Raw genomic sequence first — 24,347 nt, forward strand, 5'->3', positions numbered from 1 at the left:
TGCATAAAGTGCAAGCAAAAGGATAATGAAACACGGAAACTTATATTCAAGTTTTTATTAACAATCGTTCTAAGCGAATACAAAGTTTTTAGGGTCATGCTCGTAAATACACTTCGCAGTCCAGTAGGAGGCCTCGCACAAATCCTTATATTTCTTCGCTGTAAACGAAAAGTCAATATTTAAGACAAGTTCTAAAATTTCAGAGCGGTTATTTCCGAAAATATTGACTTATTCAAAAAAGTACGTGCTATGTTGATGTTTGTTAATAAACATTCTGACCTAGAAATACCTATAGAGTACCCCAAACTATACGTTAGATATTTTAATTTTTTTTAGTAAAAACCTATATTGTGGCTCAAACATACATCTATGTAATATTCCTAGGGGAGGATTTGGCAGTCGGGAGGTTCGGGCACCACCTCATAACTCGAGACGAGTTTTTGATACTTGTTTTTGTATACTGTGATAGTTTAGCTTAGTAATTGGCAACACCACTCAGGTAAGTATCATCTATCATTTTGTTTAGTCAACATCACATGCCCTTGACTGTTTTTCACGCGCAAAAGTAACCATTTTTATGTGATTTCGAGCGATATAACAAGATCATCTGCGAACGAATTAATTGAGATAAAATATTAGACTACAAAAAAAATATTTGAATTAATTAGTAAATTGAGAGTAGGGATGCAATGGGCTCTCACTATAAATACCCTTTAGACTTGTATTTAATGTTTAAATTTCGTTTGTTCGCCAGTGTTATGTGGAACTTTAATCTATCACAATTCACAACACCGCAATTTAGTACACAAATAAAACATTTAAGTTCTCTATCAGGAAGTTGTTGTAATAAAGTTTGAACCTATTATCTGTCATCCATTATACAGAGTCGCACCCATCACGGCTTATAGTTTAAAACAGTTTTATTGTTAACTATTGAAGTAATTTACCATGGTGCCATGGTACCACCAGACTCATGGGGAAGATTGGGCACTTTTGGAAGGCGTTATAAAATCCCATGCAATATTGAGCCTGGTTATAATTTTATACGTGTAACTGTACTGGGTTGTAATTGTAGGCAAATAAATGTGGTAATGATATAAGTACGAAGCAAAAAGTTGATTATATTAAAAAAATAACGGTTTTATTACGAATTAAGTCGAAAAGTGCCCAATTCTCCCCTTACTTACCATCAACTTCGAATCTTGTGTTTAGGCTGTGCTGTAAGTACCTTGTTTACGTCCATGGTCATGCTGCGAGTTTAAAGGGCCCTGCCTACGTTATTACATACCTAGATTACCTAGGCATAAAAACGTATGTCATAGAGGAAAATGTTAGGGAAAAAAATAATGTAATTATTAAATTTAGTTATACCTACATATTTATGAATTTCACGGTGGATGCATTGAATGTATATAAATGTGTTTATTCAGTTCGAGTAGCTTTTGAGTTGAATAGCTATTAAAATACAATTATAGTTCGGTCATTACGTTGGATCTAGTATAAATGCCGACCTAAATTCGACCTTGTCCAAGCTCAGACCAAAATATAAGGCACAACATTATTATAAGTATTATTACATTTTCAATAGTAAATCTACAGTTAAATAAAAAGATAATTACGTATTAAATATGCATTACGCATCATAGAAGATAAATATCCCTTCGGCCTTCACATAATAAATTATACTCATATTTATTAACATGTTAGATAAGTATGACACCGATAGAATTTTGGATTTTAAATTGTAATTTGTATGTTTTTACTATTAATATTTTTTTTTTACTATTACTCTATTATAACCTACACAACGAGAAAGGACATCAATAAATTAAAATAATAATTATTATAAAATTTACCTTAATTGTGAATTTATTTAACCATTTCGCAATATATTGTCCTAAATTAACTTATAAGACTTTCTGACTTTTTAGGGTTCCGTAGCCAAATGGCAAAAAACGGAACCCTTATAGATTCGTCATATCCGTCTGTCTGTCCGATTATGTCACAGCCACTTTTTTCCGAAACTATAAGAGCTATACTGTTCAAACTTAGTAAGTGGATGTATTCTATGAACCGCATTAAGATGTTCACACAAAAATAAAAAAATAAACAATAAATTTTGGGGGTTCCCCATACTTAGAACTGAAACTCAAAAAATATTTTTTCATCAAACCCATACGTGTGGGGTATCTATGGATAGGTCTTCAAAAATGATATTTAGGTTTCTAATATCATTTTTTTCTAAACTGAATAGTTTGCGCGAGACACTTCCAAAGTGAAAAAATGTGTGTCCCCCCCCTGTAACTCCTAAAATAACAGAATTAAAAATCAAAAAAAAAATATATGATATACATTACCATGCAAACTTCCACCGAAAATTGGTTTGAACGAGATCTAGTGAGTAGTTTTTTTTTAATACGTCATAAAAAATTTAAATGTATGTGTGGGGTATCTATGGATAGGTCTTCAAAAATGATATTTAGGTTCCTAATATCATTTTCTTCTAAACTGAATAGTTTGCGCGAGAGACACTTCCAAAGTGGTAAAATGTGTGTCCAAAGTGGTAAAATGTTGAACAAGATCTAGCAAGTAGATTTTTTTTAATACGTCTTAAATGGTACGGAACCCTTCATGCGCGAGTCCGACTCGCACTTGGCCGCTTTTATTTTATTTAATTTCTTATAAGTAAAATTACTATATTACCGTATAGACTAGGTTAAAATAGAATAGAATATCATGTCATGAACTTTAAAATTGAAACACAAGACCGAATTGTTATTCGGTTACGAAACATTCTTTTGTATCTAAATAATAATATGGTACATAGTTGAGTTTGGCCCAGGGCGGTCTCATTTCAAACATAGAGAGAATCATACTGTCTTTGTCTTACGCTTTTTGTTTTCCTGGTTCTTACTGGCTGATTATTTGTGTTTAACAGAGAAGAATAGCTTTGTGATCCTAACGAAATAACGGTACTTTTTCTATGAAATTCCATTTCGGGAAAAACGGTTTCCACTAACTAAATCTTACCAAATCACTTTGATGTCGATCGCTTCAGCATAATATATGTATGCTAGGTTTATAGATTTCGCTTTTTGAAAAAAAAAATTGTTTTGCAATTTTTGAAAAAAAAGTTAAATCTATAAACCTAGTTTTTAATAGTCTCAATAACTAAATATTTAGAAGTGGAAAAAAGTTTTCTCTTTTTGTATGGGCTATCACGGTAAACTCACATATGTCCCATATGTGTGTCACATATGTGGTTCTTAAGGTAGATACTCACATATGTCCTTACACGCTTCCACCGACTTTTTGGCAGGTTCTTTTAATTCTGCGGGATACATTATATCGATCTGTTTTATGGATGCTTCATAGCTTAGTTTGTTATTTTTAACCTGAAATTGACACAAAAAATACAAATTCATAACCAAAAAAGTTGTTTACTTTGGATATGGCTCAGGCAACATGTGATGACATGAAGATATTGCATAACTTTATATTTTTTATCGTGCTGCCAAGAAGTAGGGGTTTCCCCTGTTAGTCAGTTTGAGTCGTTTAATGCGTATTGCGTACCTTCGTGTAAACACGGAGAGGTGCAGTTCACGCGCTCCGCGGCTGTCAAGACTTTGTAGTTTGCCTACCTACATATTTCTAACAAATTAATCGAACCAATATCAAAGACTAGCCATTTCAAGAGCACCGCTCATTCAGGTGATGCACAATTGAACGTGTTGTTGCGAAGCGCGTTTCCACACAATTTCATGCAATAATCATTCAAATTAAGGTTGGAAATTGCGTTCTAGTGCGCTAACACCGTTCTGCGCTCTTATTCTCTTTTAACAAATATTTAAGTTACGGATTGAGTTGTTGTATGTTTGTGCATACCTCCCAATTCGGGGTTAATTTTGTGAGAATTACTTACGACATTAGCCATTTGGTAAATGCACGCAATATAGCACATGACTCCTTTGTCTTCGATAAACTTTCCTTTTTCTATGTCCCCGATCATATCTATAAAGGGAATTCATATTAGTTGAAATTTAACAAATCGTAGCTGATTTTCTAAAGTTTTATTGCACAATAAAGTTAAAATTAGCAAGTATCACTGAAAAAAATACCTTCAGAAACATTTTCTTTAGCCATACATTTCTTTTTGAACGCTGCTGCAGATTTTTTCATTTGCGCTCTGGTTAGCTGTAATTAGACTTTTGTTCTAAATAATTTCTAATAAAAAGTTATATGTGTAAATAAAGGAGTCACATACAGCAGTCCAGAGTCTCCTGTGGACTTACCCAAAAATGTCTCGTAAAAGCTTATAAAAGCCTAAGTTTCTGACTAAATCTTTATCAGTACCCCTAGTGTAAATATTTTCGACAGCGAAACGTGACGTACGCGTTTGCGTTAAGTGTCATTTTGTATGAGATTTTTGACTTTCCAAAACGTCCCGCTTGGCGCGCTGTTCAAAAACCCATACAAAATGAGACTTAACGCAAACGCGTACGTCACGTTTCGCTATCGACTAAATTTACACTAGGGGTACTGCATAATGGATACTCTTTTTTATTAGTATTTCGTGTTACTAACATTCATATTAAAAATCACAACTTACATATATGCATAAACTGTTTTCTATTGTAACCCAAAGTATTCTAGTGTGACCCAGGAGTAGGTACATTTGAGAGCAATTACGCTCAATACAGTAAAAATGACTGTCTGTAAGTAATTATTCGACTGTGAATGAATAGTCCTTACTATATCTCCTAAAAGTATCAATTTTCTTCTTCAATATCTTAAAAAATGAAATTAACTACCCAATTTTGTTACAAAATATTATGTTTAATGTACCGCATCGCTCCTTACGTCCACGTAATTTGTTTTATGTGAGTTTCGCACGTACTAATTATTCCAGACATACTTTTTTTCAAACGAGCATCGAAAAACTATAATGAGTATTTCTTTAACATCGATCCATTTATGCACTCTCTTGCTGCTTTAAAAGAATTTACGAGATCCAGACTGTTGTTGATAAAATAAATTATACCTAATGTTTTACTTATCTCCTCTTCGCAAAAACGCTTCGGTATCTTTTGATGTTTACATGTCTATGTTTACATATATGAACCTCCATATGACTATGTGACTACTCTCCGTATGACTGTATGTGTTCTGAACAATAAATAAATAAAATAATAGAAGTACAAGTGATGTACCTCTTGCCAATTATTATAAAAAGCAATTTTAAATACAGGAAATGTAGTTCAAAAAACTTACAGCATCACATCCATTAGCTAAAAAAGCAAGCACCATAACAAACACCCAGGTTTGCCGTTCCATGACTAATCTTCGCTGCCACAAAGGCGCAACAAAACGATTGTCGTTTTCTTCAAACCATATAAAGGAAGTCAATTTCCCTTGATTACAATACAAACGTCGGGCTTAATGAAATTGATGGCATTGGGAAGAGGTTAATTGCACTAATTGTTGACACTAAAGTGCAATCAAGAGGGTAGAGTCTGTGTTTACATAGCTCTATTGGCATTTATGCAGCAAAATTAATGTCTAATCTTGAGCACTCGTTGCGCTTCAGCAAAATACCATACAAATTACCACATCTTTTATCAAATTAGTTGCGTAAGTTTCATGCCATACACAGTATTTTCATTGAAATTCGTTAACTTTTAGGTATGCCTAACTACTAGGAATGTAAATGACATACATAGTTAATTTTCAAATAAATATTTGTATTTTTTTTTCTTAAATAGTAAGTAATTTAATGCTGCATATAGCGTTGTTGTAGCACGGACATTATAATTGACTTAACCAAATAATTGAAAACTGACATATCAATCTCATTTCGAACATCGATCGTCCGAGATAGTACTTGCGTTAATAGCAAATGTATAAACTCATACTAAACACTAAGCAATGTGTAAAGAGGCCCTTTATCAAGTGTACACGCTCGTAAGGGCCTTATCATGTTATCAGAAAAATATGATAATCTTCAAAATGGAGTTAATTACAATAATTTAAACTCAGAAATGGACCCTTGAAATTAACGAAGTTCAAAAAAACACGGTGTATACAATATGTACATGAAATATGTATAGCTCGGTTTTATTTTTAAAAAAAACCGAGTGTTATTGTTAACAGTTTGGCTTATTGTTAGTTGTCTTAATAATAAATAAGTGTTCATTTTCGTTTTTTTGCAATAATTGGTGAAAAAGGACATAGTTTTAATTTGTTAATAATGTAATGTCAAATTAATCTTTTATAAGTCTAATTTTGGCTTTTATTATTATTAGAAAAACCTATACAAATAGAAAGCTCTGTAGATTCACTCAACTTTATTAAATATGACAATGTTTTTTGAAACAAATTAAGGAAATACGAAATTGGCAGGATCGGTGTCGTAAAGACATTTTGCAGTGTAATAACTGGCTTCGCAGATGTCCTTGTATTTTTTGGCTGAAAACAAGTAATATTTGTTGAAATGCAAGAGTATATTTTGTCAAAATAAATAATGTACTGCGGTAGGCGGTACATTGATGCGTTGTGCTCAGATGTATCATTTCATATTTGATCAGTATGCTATTTTGATAAAAACTTAGTACATAGTTTACAATTTATTAAATAAAAAAACAAAGGAACCTTTTCACTTCAAATTATTAAATTCAGGCCCGTAAAATTGCTTGAGTAACTAAATGTTTTGAAATATAGGTACTTACCTACTCCTTTGCAATTTTCTATAGCTGCTTTTACGGGATCTTTCATTTCATTCGGGAACATCATATCAACCTGTTTCACCATGGCATCGACCGTTACTTTGTTATTTTTGACCTAAAAAATGAAGCCATCAAATAACTATAACGGTTTAACGGTTTTAGCAGTCAAAATCGGACGTTAAATGATGCATAATGTGTCCAGGCCAAACATAAGGTGGTATTTTTTACGTTACGGAATGCATATTTATATTTAAAGTCGTCTTAACTCTTTTTATCGTCAATTATTGACATTGGTTGTCAACTTACCACACCACCAACTGAATAAATGCACGCTATATAGCACATTACATCCTTTTCTTCTAAAAACTTGCCTTGCTCTATCTTTCCAACTTGATCTGTAAACATTATGTATAACTTAATAAATTATAACAAAAATATACTTTGTAAACAAAGATACATATTAACATACACTCAGCAAGTCTGCAACTAACGCTACTTATGTACGGTTGAGTTCACAAACATAAAACATGCCAATGTTCCAAAAATATATTTACACCACCTTGTCAGTGTCTTAGAGGCGTGCAAATACAAATATATTATTTGAACGTTGGCTTAGAAAGATGTTTATGTACATACAAAATACGTAAGACCTAAAATAATAATTAAATGTTGGTATCATAACAACATATATTATCATCATATATTATATCAGTCGAGGGAAACTCCAGCATTCGGGCGTGCTCGGCTCCGTTCGGCTCAGCATTGCTACGAGCAATTATTAGGGTTGGCAAAACTTGACGTCCCTTTGCGTGCACAGCTACAGATAAGAAAATGACTTTAATTTTGGCAACCATAAATAGCCGAGACATTAGAAAGGGACAACATGATTTGACCCTGAAACGCTGTTAAACTTCCGTTTTGAAGGAGGTTTCCTTTCTTTACTGTAGTACTTATTCTGTGATCAGTTATGTTATGATATATCCGTACCTTCTGTTACATCATGTTTTGGCATACATGTTTTCTTTAGAAGTTTTCCGGAATTTTTCAGTTGCGCTCTAGTCATCTGTAAACATTTGATAAATATAGAAAGGCATATAAAATGTTTTGTAGGAAAGTCCGTCAGAGGACTCATAGGACAAGAATACTCGTATACGTACGTTGCTCAGAAATAGAAAGCCAGAGCTTGATCGACCTCTACCGGCTCTACCGACCTTTTGTAAGTGGAGTATGTGTACAAAAGCAACAGTTAAAACCGATGAAAGAGCTTGTAGATGGTCTTCGCGACATTGATCTATTTTTTTTTTCTTTTTTTTTACGTCAGTAGTCGATGAAATTTAGTGGATAAAAAGAGTTTCCTATTACTCGTAATAATACATACATAATAAGTGCAATTTTACCGTGTGTCCTAAAATCTCCTAAGTTATTCCACTAAAATATTTTGAATAAGATCTCGACCGAAATAGATTTGTTTAACTGTTTTCTTACTAAGTTTATAGATGTCACTTACAAACAATTATGTAATCCGTAATTTATAGATATTACTTTTTTTTCTAATTATATTTATTATTGCTAGATTTAATATTTTTATTAAACATATTATTTATTATAATAAATTATTATAGAATTAATTGTATGTTATAATGTTTTTTTAATGTTAAGTAATCTGCTAATGCATGTATGTTAAAATAAAAAATCATCCCTCAGCCAAATTAAGAAAAAATACCTTTGCCAAATTCTTGCCAGGCTCTTTTCGAGATAGGTTTTATGAAATAATAATAATATGCAGTAATTAAATAATAATAATGATCATGGCTTTGAGTTGCGCCGCCCAACTTATAGCATATACCAAAAATAAATTCTATGTAAATTTAAAGGCCGTTTTTGCCAAATACTTACCGCAAATGAACTCCGTATACATAGTGTGGTTATAAAAACGACAGCAAAATATCGTAGAAAGCTCATTTTATCTATAAAATTCGTTTGAAGCTGTCTGTGCTGAAACACAAAGAGTTCTAACCTAACCGCGTATACGATTTTATATACTCTTCTTAATACTTCATTATAAACTATAGTTTTGAAAGGAGTGTATGGTTATTTAGATATAATTGACGGCAGTTTAAACAAAATAAGCAGTTATTTTTATAAGCAACACCTGGTATTAACACCCACATTGCATGTACGTACAATCAAAGTGGTAATTAATTTATGTTCGGTTGCAGTGGAAAAATCTGCTAGGTATTTAAATATTCTATTGACTGATGTATACTTTTAAAGTTACCTTTATTAAGCGAAATTACATGTTTCACAGAAAACAAACAAACAAAATATTTCTTAAAATAAGTAAACTCAGCTTATCGAAAAACTTATTTATTGCTAAATCGTTTAAATACAACTAAGTCAGTAATAGCAACTGATAATCAAATTTATGGGAAAATGAAATTGGGTGGGTTGTCTTCGTACAAACACTTTACAGCATAGAACACTCGCTCACACTCCGTGTTGTAATTGTCCTCTGAAAAACAAAATAAAATAACGCTGTACTGATCGTAGTTCATGCTTTTCGGCTTAAAGTGTCTGACACTGGGGACAGTGTCATAAAAAAAATAACGGGAATATAGTAATAACAATTTTAGATACCTAGTTACGTTCTCAATTTTTTTTTGCGCCGAAGTACTAGTAGTACGAGTATAACCTGCCATATTTTAGTGCATTCTTCGATTTTTGTGGCTATTAATAAACCATCACCATTGGGTTTTATGTACTTATTGGCATATTTTACACATCACACCATACAAATGGATTAAATGATGTTTGTTATTTGACCTTTAATGTAGTTTTTAAAATAGACACTTACGAACGTCAATACATTTCGCCACAGACTTTTTCACGGCTGCCTTCATGTCCGCAGGGTAGAGAATATCGATTTGCTTTGCCACCATATCTTTATTTAATTTCTCGTTCTTGACCTGTCACAAAATACATGAAAATAGACATTGCGGACTTTACTTTATAGTTTTTTTCTGCCAACAAACAGTACTGCAGTTTGGCAGATTAGTAGTTTAAGGCTTTTTGTAATCTTCTTTAGATTCAAATAAAAAAAAAAAAAAAAAACATGTGATATCGCCCGACATATCGAGCGAAGTCTGGCAACGTCGCGGCACTTCAACCGACGTCGCTGGCGACAAGTGTCGTGAGACAATCGTCCCTAGTCTAGCTGTGAATCTTAATATTATACTGTAACCGTGAACGTCTGTGGGCATTTTCACGGTCTAAGGGTTACAATATCTAATAGGTACCTATGAAATTTTAAACCAAAACAAATTAATTCAAGCATGACATTTCCTGTCCAAGCAAAAAGATTTAAATTATAAATATTATAACGTCCAAAAACTATAATACCAAAGTCTCAGTCCAGGAGCCCGATTTAGATTGAAAACCTTATTACGCCTTTAACTGGTTTTGATACGACATTCACGATGTCTTGGTAATTAGCATGCATCTCACGCACGACCAACTTCATTTCGCATGCACCAATCAGTGTAAGCAATCTTCGTCATATAAAAATAAGATTAAAACCATATCAAGTTGTTGAATGTAAATCGGCCTGCAAGCTCCACGCGTACATACATTTGACGGTAGCTATAACTAGCCCAATCAGTAAAACAATGGGTTTTTCCGCAAAGCGCTGGTTTTGCTACGTAATGTTGCCACGAACTGTGGTTTCTTTGCAATATGCATAAGACGTAGTAATAATTACTTATCTTTGTATGTGCTCGTATTTTTATTGTTTTACTGGGTAAGCACTACAAAAAATTAACTTCCTTAATTATGACGGGCTCTATAGTTGTTTAAAGATTTTGTGGCAGGCACCTATTTTTGTAAATCCATATGTTATGAATTTGTTGTTTGCTTCTCTTTCTTACAATATTTTATTGTTAATATAAATAGCGAACTTAAATATACTTATAGCCTTATTTATAAAACGCGACCTTGATGTTGATTATTGACGGATCCATAACTTGGTATTTTTGGAAGTGGAAATGTTAAGGGATTTGTTACTTATATTGTTTCTGCAATATTTAAGGTTTTGTAGTTAATTTTCTCCTCATTTTGTTTAAAGAAGCAGAGACTGATCGTGTCATTCACGTTTAGAGGTTAGATGTGACAAATTTTCGCGTCCTCGTGGATGACACGATTTTATTCACAATTAAGTTTGGAACGTGTTTATTCTCCATGACGTAAGAAGCTCTGTTAGGTAATAAAGGTTATTTTTATAAGTCCAAAAGGCCAACTCAAAGGTGAACCTACTGATTTAACCTATAATTTACGAAAGAATCATAAACAATAGTTTTTTGTATATAGGTACACTGCTGGAATAGAGCCTTCAACGTTATGTTGTTTTAACTTTCTTTCGTTATGTTGTTATACTTTTGTATGTTATAGTTTGTCACGAATAAATGCAATGATTTCTGATTTCGACGTGTTACAGAAGTACAACGGTGCCATGTGCAAAACTTTTGAATGACTCTTACCTATTCCATTATTTTAAAGTATCCACCTCCCACGATGCTCTCTTTTAAATGACATTAATATTCAAAAAGGTGGATCTCAATTCGGTTAAATACACCGCGGTACACCGTGGGCCAATTAAACCCGAAAGATTTTAAAGGTGTATTCTTGACCGCATTTAGAGATTAAACATACAAAGTTTCCTGAAATCTGAGTCTTGTTTTAGAGATAGTGATATTTTTTGTGAAAATTGGTTTCTGTTGCCTTTTAAGATGTGACGCTGCCACTACACTATGTGACTTGGTTTAGACATACCTTCTGCCAGACATTACTTTTTTAAAGTAAACTCGCAATTTTTATCTATAAATTTAAAAAAACTTGTTTATTCGTTGTAGTGGTTTTTTTTATCACCAAGATATAAAATTAAGTAACAATAAATATAAAACAGTTTGACCAAAACTCATATAACATTTTTTGCTCCTTATGACCAAAGGAATGCGTGGTTAAAATCTGTCGGGTTTAATTGTCCCACGGTGTACACGAGTATATTTAAATTGTATTATCTCAGAACATCATCATTTCTGAACTGACCTGTATTTACTTTGTTGTTTTAAAATTACTTTGTATTTCTTCTCATCTTCTATCTCTCTCTATATATGAAAATAGTGCATATAATATACACACACCTTTATCAGGACCATTGTTCCTTACCACTTGAATGGACTTGTAGATACAAGCGACGTAGCACATCACGTTTTTTTCTTCGTAGAACACACCTTGCTCGATCCTGCCTACTTTTTCTGCAAAACAATATTTAAATTAATCAACAGACCTTTAAAACGATAACATTTATACATTACCCCGATATCATATCAATATCATATCCTATATAACGATATTATAACAAATATATTTAGAATTTATTTTGGTCAAAACGTGGTAGGACCCGCTGCTTCAGCCCAACAATCCTCGAAGCACAGTTACTACGTTTTTTTTTAATCTTTACACTTTTCAATATAAAGTTGTTGATCCAATTTTAGTAGTTCTTACCTTCTGTTACTCCGGTTTTCGGCATGCATTGTTTCTTAGTCATCGTTAATGTTTTTTTGAGCTGTTCTCGAGTCATCTGTAAATATGCTTCCTCTGAATTATTTTTCTTTAACGACACTACATCCCAACACATGTACCTAGTAATTAAATCTAATTCAACCTAGTATAATTTACCGAAAGTATATGACAGCGCGTATGAAATAACTTTTACAGTACATATGGGGCTACTTTATAGCACTAGTGCGAGAAGTAGCATATTACGTTACTGTGTCGAACATTTAAAGGGCCATATGTACTGTAAAACGTTGTACGATACATGTGCGAATAGGTAATTCGCAACTCGTGTCGATTTAAAACACTCCCTTCGGTCGTGTTTTAATTTATCGCCACTCGTTTCGAATTTCCTATTTTTCGCACTTGTATCGTAATGTACTATTAAGTCGTTTTGCCGAAATTATAATATTTTTGACGACCGGTTTGGCCTAGTGGGTAGTGACCCTGCCTACGAAGCTGATGGTCCCGGGTTCAAATCCTGGTAAGGGCATTTATTCGTGTGATGAGCATGGATATTTGTTCCTGAGTCATGGGTGTTTTCTATGTATTTAAGTATTTATAAACATTTATATATTATATATATCGTTGTCTAAGTACCCTCAATACAAGCCTTATTGAGCTTACTGTGGGACTTAGTCAATTTGTGTAATAATGCCCTATAATATTTATTTATTTATTTATAATATCCATCAAGGTTTCAGATTTTATCTCTTTTTCACAGGAATCGTTATTATTTCGGCTACGATAAGGTAAATGTACAGTCAAGTGTAAAAATATGGGTGTACACATCGTACTCAAAAATATGTCCCATAGCACCTTATTCCAGTGTAATAAGAGCGTAGTACCATATTTACGAGACGATTCTCTCGATACATATTTTTGCAGCTAACTGTACGTTAGTTTGTAAGGTATGTATCTATGGGCCTTAGTTGCCTGAAAATAAATTAGATTTCATTTTTAATGTACTACTAATGTTCATATCACCTAAATATACCTATATTTTAAAACTTACCCCAAACGTCGTATCCGAACATATTATAGCCAATACTAAACTTAACACAGTAAAATGTTTCATTATAAATGGCACTGCACTATAACAAATAAGCTTGTATTGTCACCCAAAACCAGAAGCAAAATCATTACCAGAAAAATCCTTCCGGTTTTATATCCAAAAATTTAATACCACGGTACGAATCAAATTTTAAATGACTGGTAATTCTAAAGAGGAAATTAGTGGGTCGTTAAATGTTGCATACATTGTAACTGGGTATTAAACGTTTATGCCATATCATATTAAGCCGTTAGTACTATTAGTATTAGTAGTATTTCCGAGTACAAATGTTTCGTTCAATGTTATGAAAAAACACCAGTTGTGTATCGAAATATGAAATTATCGAATCATGGCCGGACCTTGACTATTCTGCTCCTAACCTTAATAAATACTTAGTCTCATAAACCTTATGGCAACAAATGTCTTCTTATAGCTTAGCTTATTTCCATCTTATTAATCGATAGTGGGTCATACAAATGTTATGCTTAACATATATACCTACCTACTGTTGTTCAACTCTATTTTTAGACCAATCTTGTTTGTAATATGCACTGTCAATATTTTATAGACATTTGGTTCAGCTCTGGCAAATCAATTTGTACATACCTATTTAAGTATTTTATTTAAGGTCACATACAAAGCCAGTTTCAAAGGCAATGCTTATATTATATTATGCATCACAATAATAATATAGGTATTATGTACCACAATTATAATATATTATGTATCACATCACGATTTTTTAAGCCACTTATGGAAAAACGAAGTTTGCCGGATCAGCGTCGTACATGCATTTTGCAGTCCAATATGAAGCTTCACATATGTCTTTGTATTTCTTTGCTGTAACAAAGAAAGTTATAAATAAATACATATTTGGGTACAATCTTACACGGATCGACCTAGCCCCAAACAAAGGAAAGCTTGTACCTACTATAAGTACTAGGGCGGCGATATACATACTTTTATAGTTAAATACATACATAAATTTTTCGTCGGCTTAAAGGCATCTCTATCGTCTATAAAATCATTTACAGTGTAGTACGCCTTACGTAACAAGGAGCGCTTAATATGTGACTTAAACTTGTTAAGTGGTAAATTCACTATATCTGCGGGGACTTTATTATAAAAACGTACAGTACAGTTTGTAAGTTTATAAGAAATATGGTAGGTACCTATTTGAAGTATTGGAACCAATTAAATTATTTTCAGAAAATATTAATATAAGTCTTCAGTAAGAAATGCATATAATTGGAAAAATTCGACCTATGCCGCCGTGACCGCGGTGGCCGAGTGGCTCAGGCACCTGCCGCTATAGCAGAGGACGCTGGTTCGATTCCAGCCTGGGGCTTGGAGGCCTTGGTCATTTTTTCTTAGTATATGACATTTATTTCAGTTTATAATATGATAATAACGATTCCTACCTATTAGCCTACTTACAAAAAAAGTGGTAGCAGATAAGCAGGCAAAAAGTTAAGGATGATACAGCATAATTTCTGGTTGTTGCCTACAACGTGCCTACAATACAAACAGTTTCGCCGTCGTTTTGTGCACATATATTTCACCAAAGTTCTTAAATTTCGGACACAGGAAAGACCAATGCTTAAATTTGTGTGAGTACATATAAGCTTATATGTACATAGACATGATTTCTGATAAGTGTAAAAACAAACAATTACTATGTGAGAACTCATGGCAGTCCCCGAAGACAAGAAAATTTGCAAAATACGTCATAATTAAAAGTTAAAATTAACTTAATCGATAAGTAAAATAAGTAAGTAATAATGTCAAAAAAAGAATGATATGTAATGATGTCACTAAGATGATAGTGGACGACCGCTTTTCCATAAAAATGTAGTCCCCATGTTTCTCCTGTAGGGCTAAGATGGTCGTCTCTTTATCATTTGTCACTATGCCTATCACTTTCTAACAAGTATGTAAGTGCGAAAGTGACGGACATATTGACAGGTGATAAAAATGGAACCATACTGCCATAGCTGGATAATGACATTATGAAAAATATTTATATAAATGTTTGCAACAAAAAATAAATTCCTTGCAAACTTTTAAAAGCTCTATAAGTATATAAGTATATTAATCCAACGAAGGGACATCTTAGCTGAGGTTAATATATACGGCCCGATTAGAAGAATGATTAAGACACGTTTAAGATCTCGGAAAGATCGATAACTAAACGACATGTCAAAATTGACGTTTATTTCGATTCCGCTGTGATCCCAATAAGATCTATTTACGATATTTCTAACGTCGTTACCGGGATAAATATATAAATATTATAGGACATTATTACACAAATTGACTAAGTCCCACAGTAAGCTCAATAAGTCATGTGTTGAGGGTACTTAGACAACGATATATATAATATATAAATATCTATAAATACTTAAATACATAGAAAACAGCCATGACTCAGTAACAAATATCCATGCTCATCACACGAATAAATGCCCTTATCAGGATTTGACCCGGGACCATCGGCTTCAAAGGCAGGGTCACTACCCACTAGGCCAGACTGAATCGAGCTGTTTCTGTCAATTATACTTATATGACATACAAACGATATCTAGATGAGAACTTATCTAAACCAGAACTTATCGTTGTCGTATCTCACTCTTCGAATCGGGCCGATACATTAAATTGTGTAAAAACATTTTCTGTAACGTTAATATCCACAGAGGAAAATGGGTACTGCTTCTCCATACGTTTGTATGGAGAAGCAGTCGTTTCCGTTCCCCTTTAGATGCTATAAAGTTTTTTTAACAAGTGTTATGATGGTTATGATTACAAAGGTTTAAGGCAAGCTAGTTTTTCCTGTCACATAAGTAAGTCACGTTACGGTAATTTATTATTTTTAAGATTTCCATTACGTTAGCAAAACACATTCTAGGTAGATTAAGGAAAAACGTAACATATTTAATTCTTAAATTATATATACCTACTTACTGTATTCGAACATGATTTACGTTACATAATGCGTAATGTTTATGTACCTATAATGTACACCGTGTTTTTTTTTTTAAATTTCCTTTAATAAGGGTGCATTCTTGAGCTTAAATTAAGTAACTTTTTCAAAGACACCGGTATTCTAATCAACTCCATTTCGGGGATAATCAATAATTTATTTTTATCTTATGAGGCCCTCACAAGCATATACACTTGCCCTAGGGCCTGTTTACATATTGATTAGTGTTTAGTACGAGTGTGTACATTTGCTACTAAACGGAAATACTCGAAATGACATTGATATGTCATAGTTTTCAATTGCTTGGTTGAATTAAATGTAATGCCCGTGTTACAACAACGCTATATTTTATAAGTATATACTTTTTTTTAAATTAACTATGCCATTTAGTTTCCTTAAACGTACTTATCCATTTAGTTAACGGAATTCAATAAAAACACGGTGTATAAGGGCATAATATATCCTTGATAGATGAAAGCTATACTTATCGTTAATTTTATATGTTCGAAATGTCTGACGCACGCGATCTCTGACATAGATATAAAAGAGTCAAGATCAAAAGTGGTCTCCGTGATATACTTAATAAGCCGATTATTCCTTAAATATAAAAGTATTGCTTTGTAATCTTCATATATCTGTGACTATATAATCCTAAAATGAGTGAAACGAGAGTTGAGGGTAAAAAAACCATTAAGGAGCTTCCTGGCGCCAATGACCTTCGATATGAATCCCCTAGTTTTCTAATGTTTTTTGTAGCTTATCATATTAACAGCAACTGTTTTAAGCAATATACTATCCCATATTTACTTCAAAATTCATTGTCTTCAAGATATTTGGCATCAAAGTTGAACAATTTTAGGCCGAAAATCTTGTTTTCTGGCTTTTGTGTAGTTTAAAGTTAATATTACTGACTGGTTTTTAGAGACGTCAAAGACGAACCCAAATATGTAGATTTTGTATATGTAAGATCCTTCACAGCAATCGAGTTTCGAGTAACGGAAAAAGTGTTTTTTAAGACAATGTTTAAAACAATCTTAAAAATAAGTATTCATCTCTTTCAAAATCCGGCAGACCAAAATGGAGATAAAAGATTGAAGAACCGATAGCCGTTTGTCTTATAATTCTATCTGTAGTGCAAATGTCGTAGTAACGACTCAAAACTTGTCAAAAATCGATGAAAACCGCGGGGAGCCCCTTAACTCCACTGCCAGAATGGGGAGGTACTACTCACAGACGTCCTTGCATTTTTCAGCCATAGCCTTGACAGCGACGCGCATGTCGGCCGGGAACATCATGTCTACCTGCTTGAGTACAGCTTCGTGACTTAACTTATTATTTTTTACCTGCAACAAAATAAAACATACAATATAACAGAACGAAAGGTAAAGAAAGAGACCCATTAATGTTTATGTCTTTCTGAGCAACTTTCACTATGGGGCAAACCCTGAAATCGCGAAAAAAAATCGTTCTCTTTCGTACATTTTGCTGGTCTGATGTTGAAATTTCCTGTAGGAAAGACAATTTTTTTTCGCAATTTCGAGGTTCCTCCCATAGTAAAAGTTGCTCAGTATGACCTAAAAATTAATGGGTCTCTTTCTTTGCCTTTCGTTCTGTTACATACTGTATAATTCATCAATTATTATAATTTGACTTTATTAGTCATACCTTGTACAGATTTGTGTATTTTAAAATCTTTAAAATACACACATCTAAAAAAAACAACTTGTCCTTCAAGGATCAACTGCATGGTTCCTACGCAGAGTTGATTAGAATCACTCATATAAAAAAGATACTCTTTATTTTTTTTTTACTTGTATTACTATCCCTACCCCCACTGTAAATGTGCATACATATAATACCTAGGTATGCATAATATTCTTTTACACACGAATTTAGAAATTAACTATTTACATGGGGTTTTGTGTGCTGAAAATCTATTTAGACAAAATGACATATACTTACTACTTGAGTCATAGTGTAGATGCATGCGATATAACACATAACATTTCTTTCTTCTATAAATTTTCCCTGCTCTATTGAACCGACTTGCTCTGAAATAAAAAATGGCCTTTGTTTGATTTGTACTGAACCCCACAACCTGGCAGGTTATGTAAACCCGTATTGTAAATCAAATAATGTACCTTCTGTTCTGTACTGTGTGCAATATCGCCAAACTTGCAATAGTTACTCAAATATAGAGAATTTACAAATGTATAGGTAATCAGTTAAATAGCATTTTACTATATCGCTCCTTGAGTACCACGGTGTCGTTGTACAAAATAATGAATTGGTTCCTCAAAATTCAACCTTTGAAAAATCTAATAACGTCACTGTTTGAATGGCCAGAAATAGCTGAGCACCACAACGGGAGCTTTGGAAATTTCGGGAAGAGTACTTCACCCAGCAGTGGGATACTATAACGGGCTACTTAAAAAAAATAGCACTATGGTTCTCAAGGAACGATATTTGTTACGTGGGATAACAAACTTTAGTAACGAGTGTGATGAAAATAAGAATATATTGTGAATGTACCTTCAGTTACGTCATTTTTCGGGATGCAGGATTTTTTCATCATTTTTCCTGAATTTTTCAACTGTTGTCTTGTCATCTGCATGATAAATGATAACATAAGAACAAGTATTAATATAGTTGCTTGTGAAGTATTATTGAATAGGAAACCAAAATTACGATTCCCAACAAACGGGCGGAGTCGGCGCGCATTTCATACTCGTATTTGTACGGCCGCAAACCGATCGGCTCCTCGCGGACGCGACCGGCTCCGGACAGACGTCATCGCTTCTGTCGCACAATGAAAATGCGCTCCGGCGCGACCCGACTCCAGCCGGTCGGTGGAAATCGTATGCGTTGTTACTGCCAAGTCTCTCCAAACTTAGTGTAGTCGCAGTGTAAAGTATGTCTTTTAATTATAAACTATAGTGTTTTTTAACAAGTCAGTGGGACCAGTTTGGCCACTTTTTTAAATAGGTTTTACAGGCCCCAGCTTTATCGGACATGTTCCAAATTGCTAGTCGACATAATTTCTTTTTACGCTAGTGTGTGCCGAAACTTGTTTTTTTATTACGATTTGAGGGCAATGACAGCATTTTACAGACCAGATAGCTCGTTCATATTACGTTCCGTATAATTATGTATAGCCTAAGAATCTTAAAGATTATAACACAATAGAGAAAAACACATTTCAATATAGGCCAAGCAATAAGAAAATATAGAGGAAAATGTTTGGAGCACAATTTTTGACTCCGTAACTTTGTTTGGACTATAGGGACATACGAAATGAACATATCAAAAGTCCCCGGCCGTAGCCCTTGAGCCGGGGGGAGAAGGGGGTTTGAAGGTCCCATTTTTGGGTTTTTCACTTATATCTTGGAAACTTGGCGTCTTAGCGACATGACTACACGAAACGAAAACTGATTAAATTTACTACAAGCTTAATCCAGGCGAAACACGTGTCGAGTTTGTACTTTCGGTGGTAGATTGTTATATTTATTTTCGTATTTATTTTTGCGGTGGGAGGGTGGGAACACGGGTTAGCACTGATTGACTAGCACGTTATGTTTTCGCGGATTAGCAAAGTAATATTTTGTGTTTTAATTAATATGGATTTCCGCAAAGTAACTCCTGATTCCAATCGTTATTTAAAAACAGGTCCACCCGAAAAAACTACTGCAAAATGCTATGTTTGACATTAGGTAATATGTCAATCAAACTATTGACTATAATAGTCAAGCAACTAGAGGAGAGGCATTAAACCATGAGTTTGGGTCTCTCTTCGCTCGTTTCATAATAAAGATCCTATTATAAAACAAATGTTTTAATGCCTAAATATGTAAAGTTACTGACACTGTTTTATATATAATATACACATTTTAAGAGCTGTCTATGACGTGTTCAGGAACCGCATGTTACGACCGACATTGCGGCATCGTTGCCATGTCGCGGATGTCAGGTGGCGTTTTTGGGAAAACATCTTGATCGCTCATTTCATATCAACATAGCGCTATAGTTATTTTATAAACAATAAAACGAATTATATACAAGCTAATTAAAATATGTGACATAATTCCGAATAAAACGTCATCCCAACTGATATTAGAATAGAGATCAAATCAAACTGCTTTGTCCTTCAGAGTTGCTCGTGAATTGATGTTATAATTATCTAATAATAATATTTTCAGATAAGAAATTCATTCTAACACCAGTTTAGCTTTATGCTGGTCGTAATTTGCGGTTTTCTAACGCATCATAGGGGGTTTATGAAGTGTGTTTAGATAAACGTAAATTTTAACTACAATTTATATTTAAATAAAATATTTGACTACCTATTGAAAGCCTCGATGGCCGTCCATAAAAAATGCGAGATAAATACGTAATGAACATTAGTTAGTTTGTTTACATTAATTTCCATTTCCATTGTACTTCACTGCCTATTAGCGATCCTAATTTGAATATTTTTTATTCTCCATGAGCATACCTAAATAATTTTAAATACTCAGGAATAACTCTAGTAGGTACACATTTAATCACAGCCTACAAAAACTAAATAGTAATTTATATTCACATCAGCTTACCGCATATGTAACATTGAACAGCAAAAAACATGTTAAGAACGTTAAAAAACACATCAACTCAAATGCTTGCCTATTCATTTTGAACAAACAATACTTGAAAGAAATATGCCTTGTTGCTATTTATATGAAGATGTTTACGTTGTCTGTCGTGTTGTGATGCAGTGATAATAGGGGAGAGTGTTGGATAAAACATTGCTTATTATTGTCTCATTGGACTATACTTATGGAATCACGAACGCGCCATAAGTGATATAATAATAGCTTTCTTATAGGCATATCGTTTTATTCTAGACGTATGACGTAAGTATACGAACAAAAATTATGCCATCTTAGATATTATACCTGATATCAGAGTAAAACAAAAAAAGATACGATAGAAATTAAACAAAAAAGAAAGAACTTGTTATGTAATGTTAAGTACTTAATTTCAACAGGCCCAACCCTTTGCAGCCCAGGCATTTATACAATAAATTTCCTTGTTTCTACCGACATAATTTGATGTCACTGGGCACTAAAGCGTTAATATAATCCAATTTTGTTTTTAAAAGCTGGGAGCCTAACCAAGATGACAATTGTTGATAGATAACACACTAAGTGAAACTTGAATAATGTATGGAAATCGTCACGAGACTTTTCGTAGCATCTTTCATCCTGATATTTCCATGTTCTCTTTTATGATGTACGATTGTGTTGAGTGTCTTAGCTAGGCCCCCTGAGCACAGAGGCGGCGCTAGCCCTGGGCAACGTGGGCAACCGCTTACGGCCTCGTGGTCCGAGGACCTCGCGCCTCAAATACGTATAGCTCGGATGCAAGTGATACAACGCAAAAAAATATTCGTTATTTCTTGCGCCACCAGAGGGCCTCGCATACATTTATGTACCTTGCTCACACCAAATCTTGGTCTTGCGCCGGCACTGCCGGAGCAGAACCCATCCACGATAAATGCCCCTTATGCGGCATTAAAAAGTATCTCATTCAAAGACAAAGTATTATACCACACCAGACTACATGAACGATAAAATACCGTAGGATTAATTTGATTGTGATTCTAAACGATTAATCATTTATTATATTTGAATAATGATGAAATTGATACTCCAATTTTTGTATTTCTTGTATTTTTAGGGTTCCGTACCCAAAGGGTCAAACGGGACCCTATTACTGAGACTTCACTGTCCGTCCGTCCGTCCGCCCGTCACCAGGCTGTATCTCCTGAACCGTGATAGTTAGCCAATTGAAATTTCTACAGATTATGTATTTCTGTTGCCGCTATAACAACAAATACTAAAAACAGAATAAAATAAATACTTCTTTCCAATCTCGAGATTCTCATCCAATCACCGAAGTTGAGCAACGTCAGACGGGATCAGTACTTGGATGGGTGACCATTTTTATAGATAATGGTTCGGAACCCTCCCTGTGCGAGTCCGACTCGCACATGACCGGTTTTTTTTTTGTAATTGAGCGTTTATTCAAGACTAGTATTTTTTATATTTTTTTATATATTTGACGATTATTTTGTGAAATTCTTAGTATTAAATTTGATTTGTATTACGATTTGATCTGTAATACTGTATAACAATTCAATATTTTAAAAGAATTATAATCATAACAATAATAAATTGAGTGTGTTTTTTGTTATAACCATAAACTTAAACTAGACGTTGGTTTTAGTGCTATAAAACAATTCTGAAAGTTTATTTTTTACTTAGTCTTAACTACCAAAACATAATTAATTTTTGAATATTGTCCGAGCGGCAATGTATTTCATACATCATGGTCACCAGTTAAAACAAAATAGTGTCATATTGCTTGCTGAATTATATTATATGGAAAAATAAAAATCAACCATTTTTTTAAACCTATGAAAGTATGTCCATTACAGTCATAACATACTCGTAACTTACTCCAAAAAATAAAGTATAAGTAACAACAATCAAAAATCTCTGCAACTCTGCAAATTTAACTAGGTTTCCTAGAAAAGTGTCCTGTAACAGTTCTGGACCTATACAGGGTCTAGGCACCCAAGGTGACAATCGCTTGCGCTACAATAACGAAACACTTTGTGTCTCTCGATCACTCTTCCATATTGGTGCGACAGTAACGGTTGCGTTTCGTTCGACTTAGGTGCGTATTGGCATGTTGGCTACGCTTCCAACCTAGCGTGCGTGCGTGCGTAGCCAACATGCCAATACGCACCCAAGTTTTCTCGATTTCATTAAAAACACAACCAAAGTTTACGTAATCATAAATAAGGTACGAGAGAGATGAGAATAATGGACGAGGAAGTGCGAAGTAACACGTCTTAATGACTTAACCATTGGTTTCATTCACAGTGTGAATAGGGTGACAAACCTAGCGTGAAAGAAGATTAAATTAAATCATGTTTAATTTAAAAAAAAAAAAAATAACACTAAGAGAAATAAAAAGAAACAACGAAGTTACGCTAACACCACTAGATGGCGCTATGTGACAATACCCCACGTTAATTATCTCTGGAAATTTCTAAATTATTTTAAATATCTTAGGTGTCACATAGGAAGTTTGCCACCATCCACCAGAATGGTTTAAAAATCGAAATAAATTCAATTCGATGGCGTAAGTAGTTCCCAAGATATTTACCGACATAAAAGACGAACAAACCGCCAGAGTCGCACCATAAGTATTCCTTTTTACAAGCTTTTATTTATGTTTCACCTATCGCGTTGTCTGCCTGTCTGTAATCAAATTTTGCGAGTTAAAGGAGGGTGGGCTAATTAGCCCATTTAACCAATAAGGGCAAGCGGTATGTCACCGGATAGGTTATTCTAAATTCTAAGTTGTAAAACTTTTACTATAGCTGGCATGTAGTCCCAAATCTTTGTGTGAAAAAAGTTAATGCTGCAAAAAGTAGTGTGAATTGAAACGTGACTATATAGTTTTTTTTTTTTCAATACTAAATTCCTGTGTCGGAGATCATAAAGGTTTTGTTATTTTTAATGATTTTGTGTCACGATATTTTAGTTTTTTTTTCGATTTCTTATGTTTTTTTTGTGTCATAACTTTTTTTAAACAGAGATCACAGAGAAGTCTCGCCATACAAAAAAAATGGAGTATATAACAAAACCTTTCCGATGGTATGTCGTTTATTCTTATTGGTTCATGGACACAAATACAAATAAGCCCATCCTTCTATGACTCACTTCCCGGTTTCCGACAGGAGGTGGCCATAGGAACTCTGTCATAGAACAACGCAACCTTATAAAGTCCTCATTGTATTAGGGGTTATTAGAATTGTCTCGATGAGTATTATAGTTCCCTGTGAAAAGAAAAGTCCGTGATAAAAGCTTATACCAAAACTGAAATTTTTGCCAAAAATGCAAATGTCAGATAAAAGATAGCTATACATAAA

At 33.7% G+C, this 24,347-nt stretch overlaps 3 protein-coding genes across 4 annotated transcripts; all 3 read right to left on the reverse strand.

Annotated features, from left to right (window-relative positions):
* Window positions 1–40: 40 nt before the first annotated feature.
* LOC133525870 (uncharacterized) lies at window positions 41–21,114 on the reverse strand. The gene is made up of 15 exons (XM_061862277.1): window positions 20,956–21,114; window positions 18,899–18,974; window positions 18,329–18,417; window positions 17,598–17,709; window positions 14,141–14,226; window positions 12,282–12,357; window positions 11,943–12,031; window positions 9,577–9,688; window positions 7,029–7,117; window positions 6,726–6,837; window positions 5,272–5,435; window positions 4,119–4,194; window positions 3,923–4,011; window positions 3,284–3,395; window positions 41–158 (listed from the first exon to the last, which is right to left on the reverse strand). The coding sequence occupies exons 1-15, from the start codon at window positions 21,031–21,033 to the stop codon at window positions 70–72; spliced, it is 1,449 nt and encodes a 482-aa protein (XP_061718261.1). The 5' UTR covers window positions 21,034–21,114; the 3' UTR covers window positions 41–69.
* On the reverse strand, window positions 7,020–8,777 carry LOC133525787 (general odorant-binding protein 72-like). The gene is made up of 3 exons (XM_061862179.1): window positions 8,619–8,777; window positions 7,710–7,785; window positions 7,020–7,117 (listed from the first exon to the last, which is right to left on the reverse strand). The coding sequence occupies exons 1-3, from the start codon at window positions 8,682–8,684 to the stop codon at window positions 7,020–7,022; spliced, it is 240 nt and encodes a 79-aa protein (XP_061718163.1). The 5' UTR covers window positions 8,685–8,777.
* Window positions 9,074–14,139, reverse strand: LOC133525786 (general odorant-binding protein 19a-like). Of its 2 annotated transcripts, none has more exons than XM_061862176.1 (5): window positions 13,993–14,139; window positions 12,282–12,357; window positions 11,943–12,031; window positions 9,577–9,688; window positions 9,074–9,234 (listed from the first exon to the last, which is right to left on the reverse strand). In XM_061862176.1, exons 2-5 carry the CDS (start codon window positions 12,355–12,357, stop codon window positions 9,146–9,148), a joined length of 366 nt encoding a protein of 121 aa, XP_061718160.1. In that variant the 5' UTR covers window positions 13,993–14,139; the 3' UTR covers window positions 9,074–9,145. The 2 variants fall into 2 exon arrangements, with proteins under 2 accessions (XP_061718160.1, XP_061718162.1); XM_061862178.1 differs by lacking the exon at window positions 13,993–14,139 and adding an exon at window positions 13,348–13,446.
* Window positions 21,115–24,347: the final 3,233 nt, after the last annotated feature.

Source organism: Cydia pomonella, chromosome 15, assembly GCF_033807575.1.
Source record: "Cydia pomonella isolate Wapato2018A chromosome 15, ilCydPomo1, whole genome shotgun sequence".
In the NCBI taxonomy this organism is placed as follows: Eukaryota; Metazoa; Arthropoda; class Insecta; order Lepidoptera; family Tortricidae; genus Cydia; species Cydia pomonella.

Bases quoted from the DNA above. Each gene is read 5' to 3' on its own strand.
- LOC133525870 (XM_061862277.1), bottom strand. From the start codon at position 21,033: ATGAATAGGCAAGCATTTGAGTTGATGTGTTTTTTAACGTTCTTAACA. The intron at 9,689-11,942 runs GTAAGGAACAAT...ATTTTGTGACAG, and splicing joins TCTACAAGTCCATTCAAGTG to GTCAAGAACGAGAAATTAAA. The intron at 3,396-3,922 runs GTAAGTAATTCT...TGTCAATTTCAG, and splicing joins TTTACCAAATGGCTAATGTC to GTTAAAAATAACAAACTAAG.
- LOC133525786 (XM_061862178.1), bottom strand. From the start codon at position 13,410: ATGAAACATTTTACTGTGTTAAGTTTAGTATTGGCTATAATATGTTCG. The intron at 12,032-12,281 runs GTAAGAACTACT...ATTGTTTTGCAG, and splicing joins GAAAACCGGAGTAACAGAAG to AAAAAGTAGGCAGGATCGAG. The intron at 9,235-9,576 runs GTAAGTGTCTAT...TTTGTTTTTCAG, and splicing joins GGCGAAATGTATTGACGTTC to AGGACAATTACAACACGGAG.
- LOC133525787 (XM_061862179.1), bottom strand. From the start codon at position 8,684: ATGAGCTTTCTACGATATTTTGCTGTCGTTTTTATAACCACACTATGT. The intron at 7,786-8,618 runs GTAAGTATTTGG...AAATGTTTACAG, and splicing joins GTATACGGAGTTCATTTGCG to ATGACTAGAGCGCAACTGAA. The intron at 7,118-7,709 runs GTACGGATATAT...TAATGTTTACAG, and splicing joins AAAACATGATGTAACAGAAG to ATCAAGTTGGAAAGATAGAG.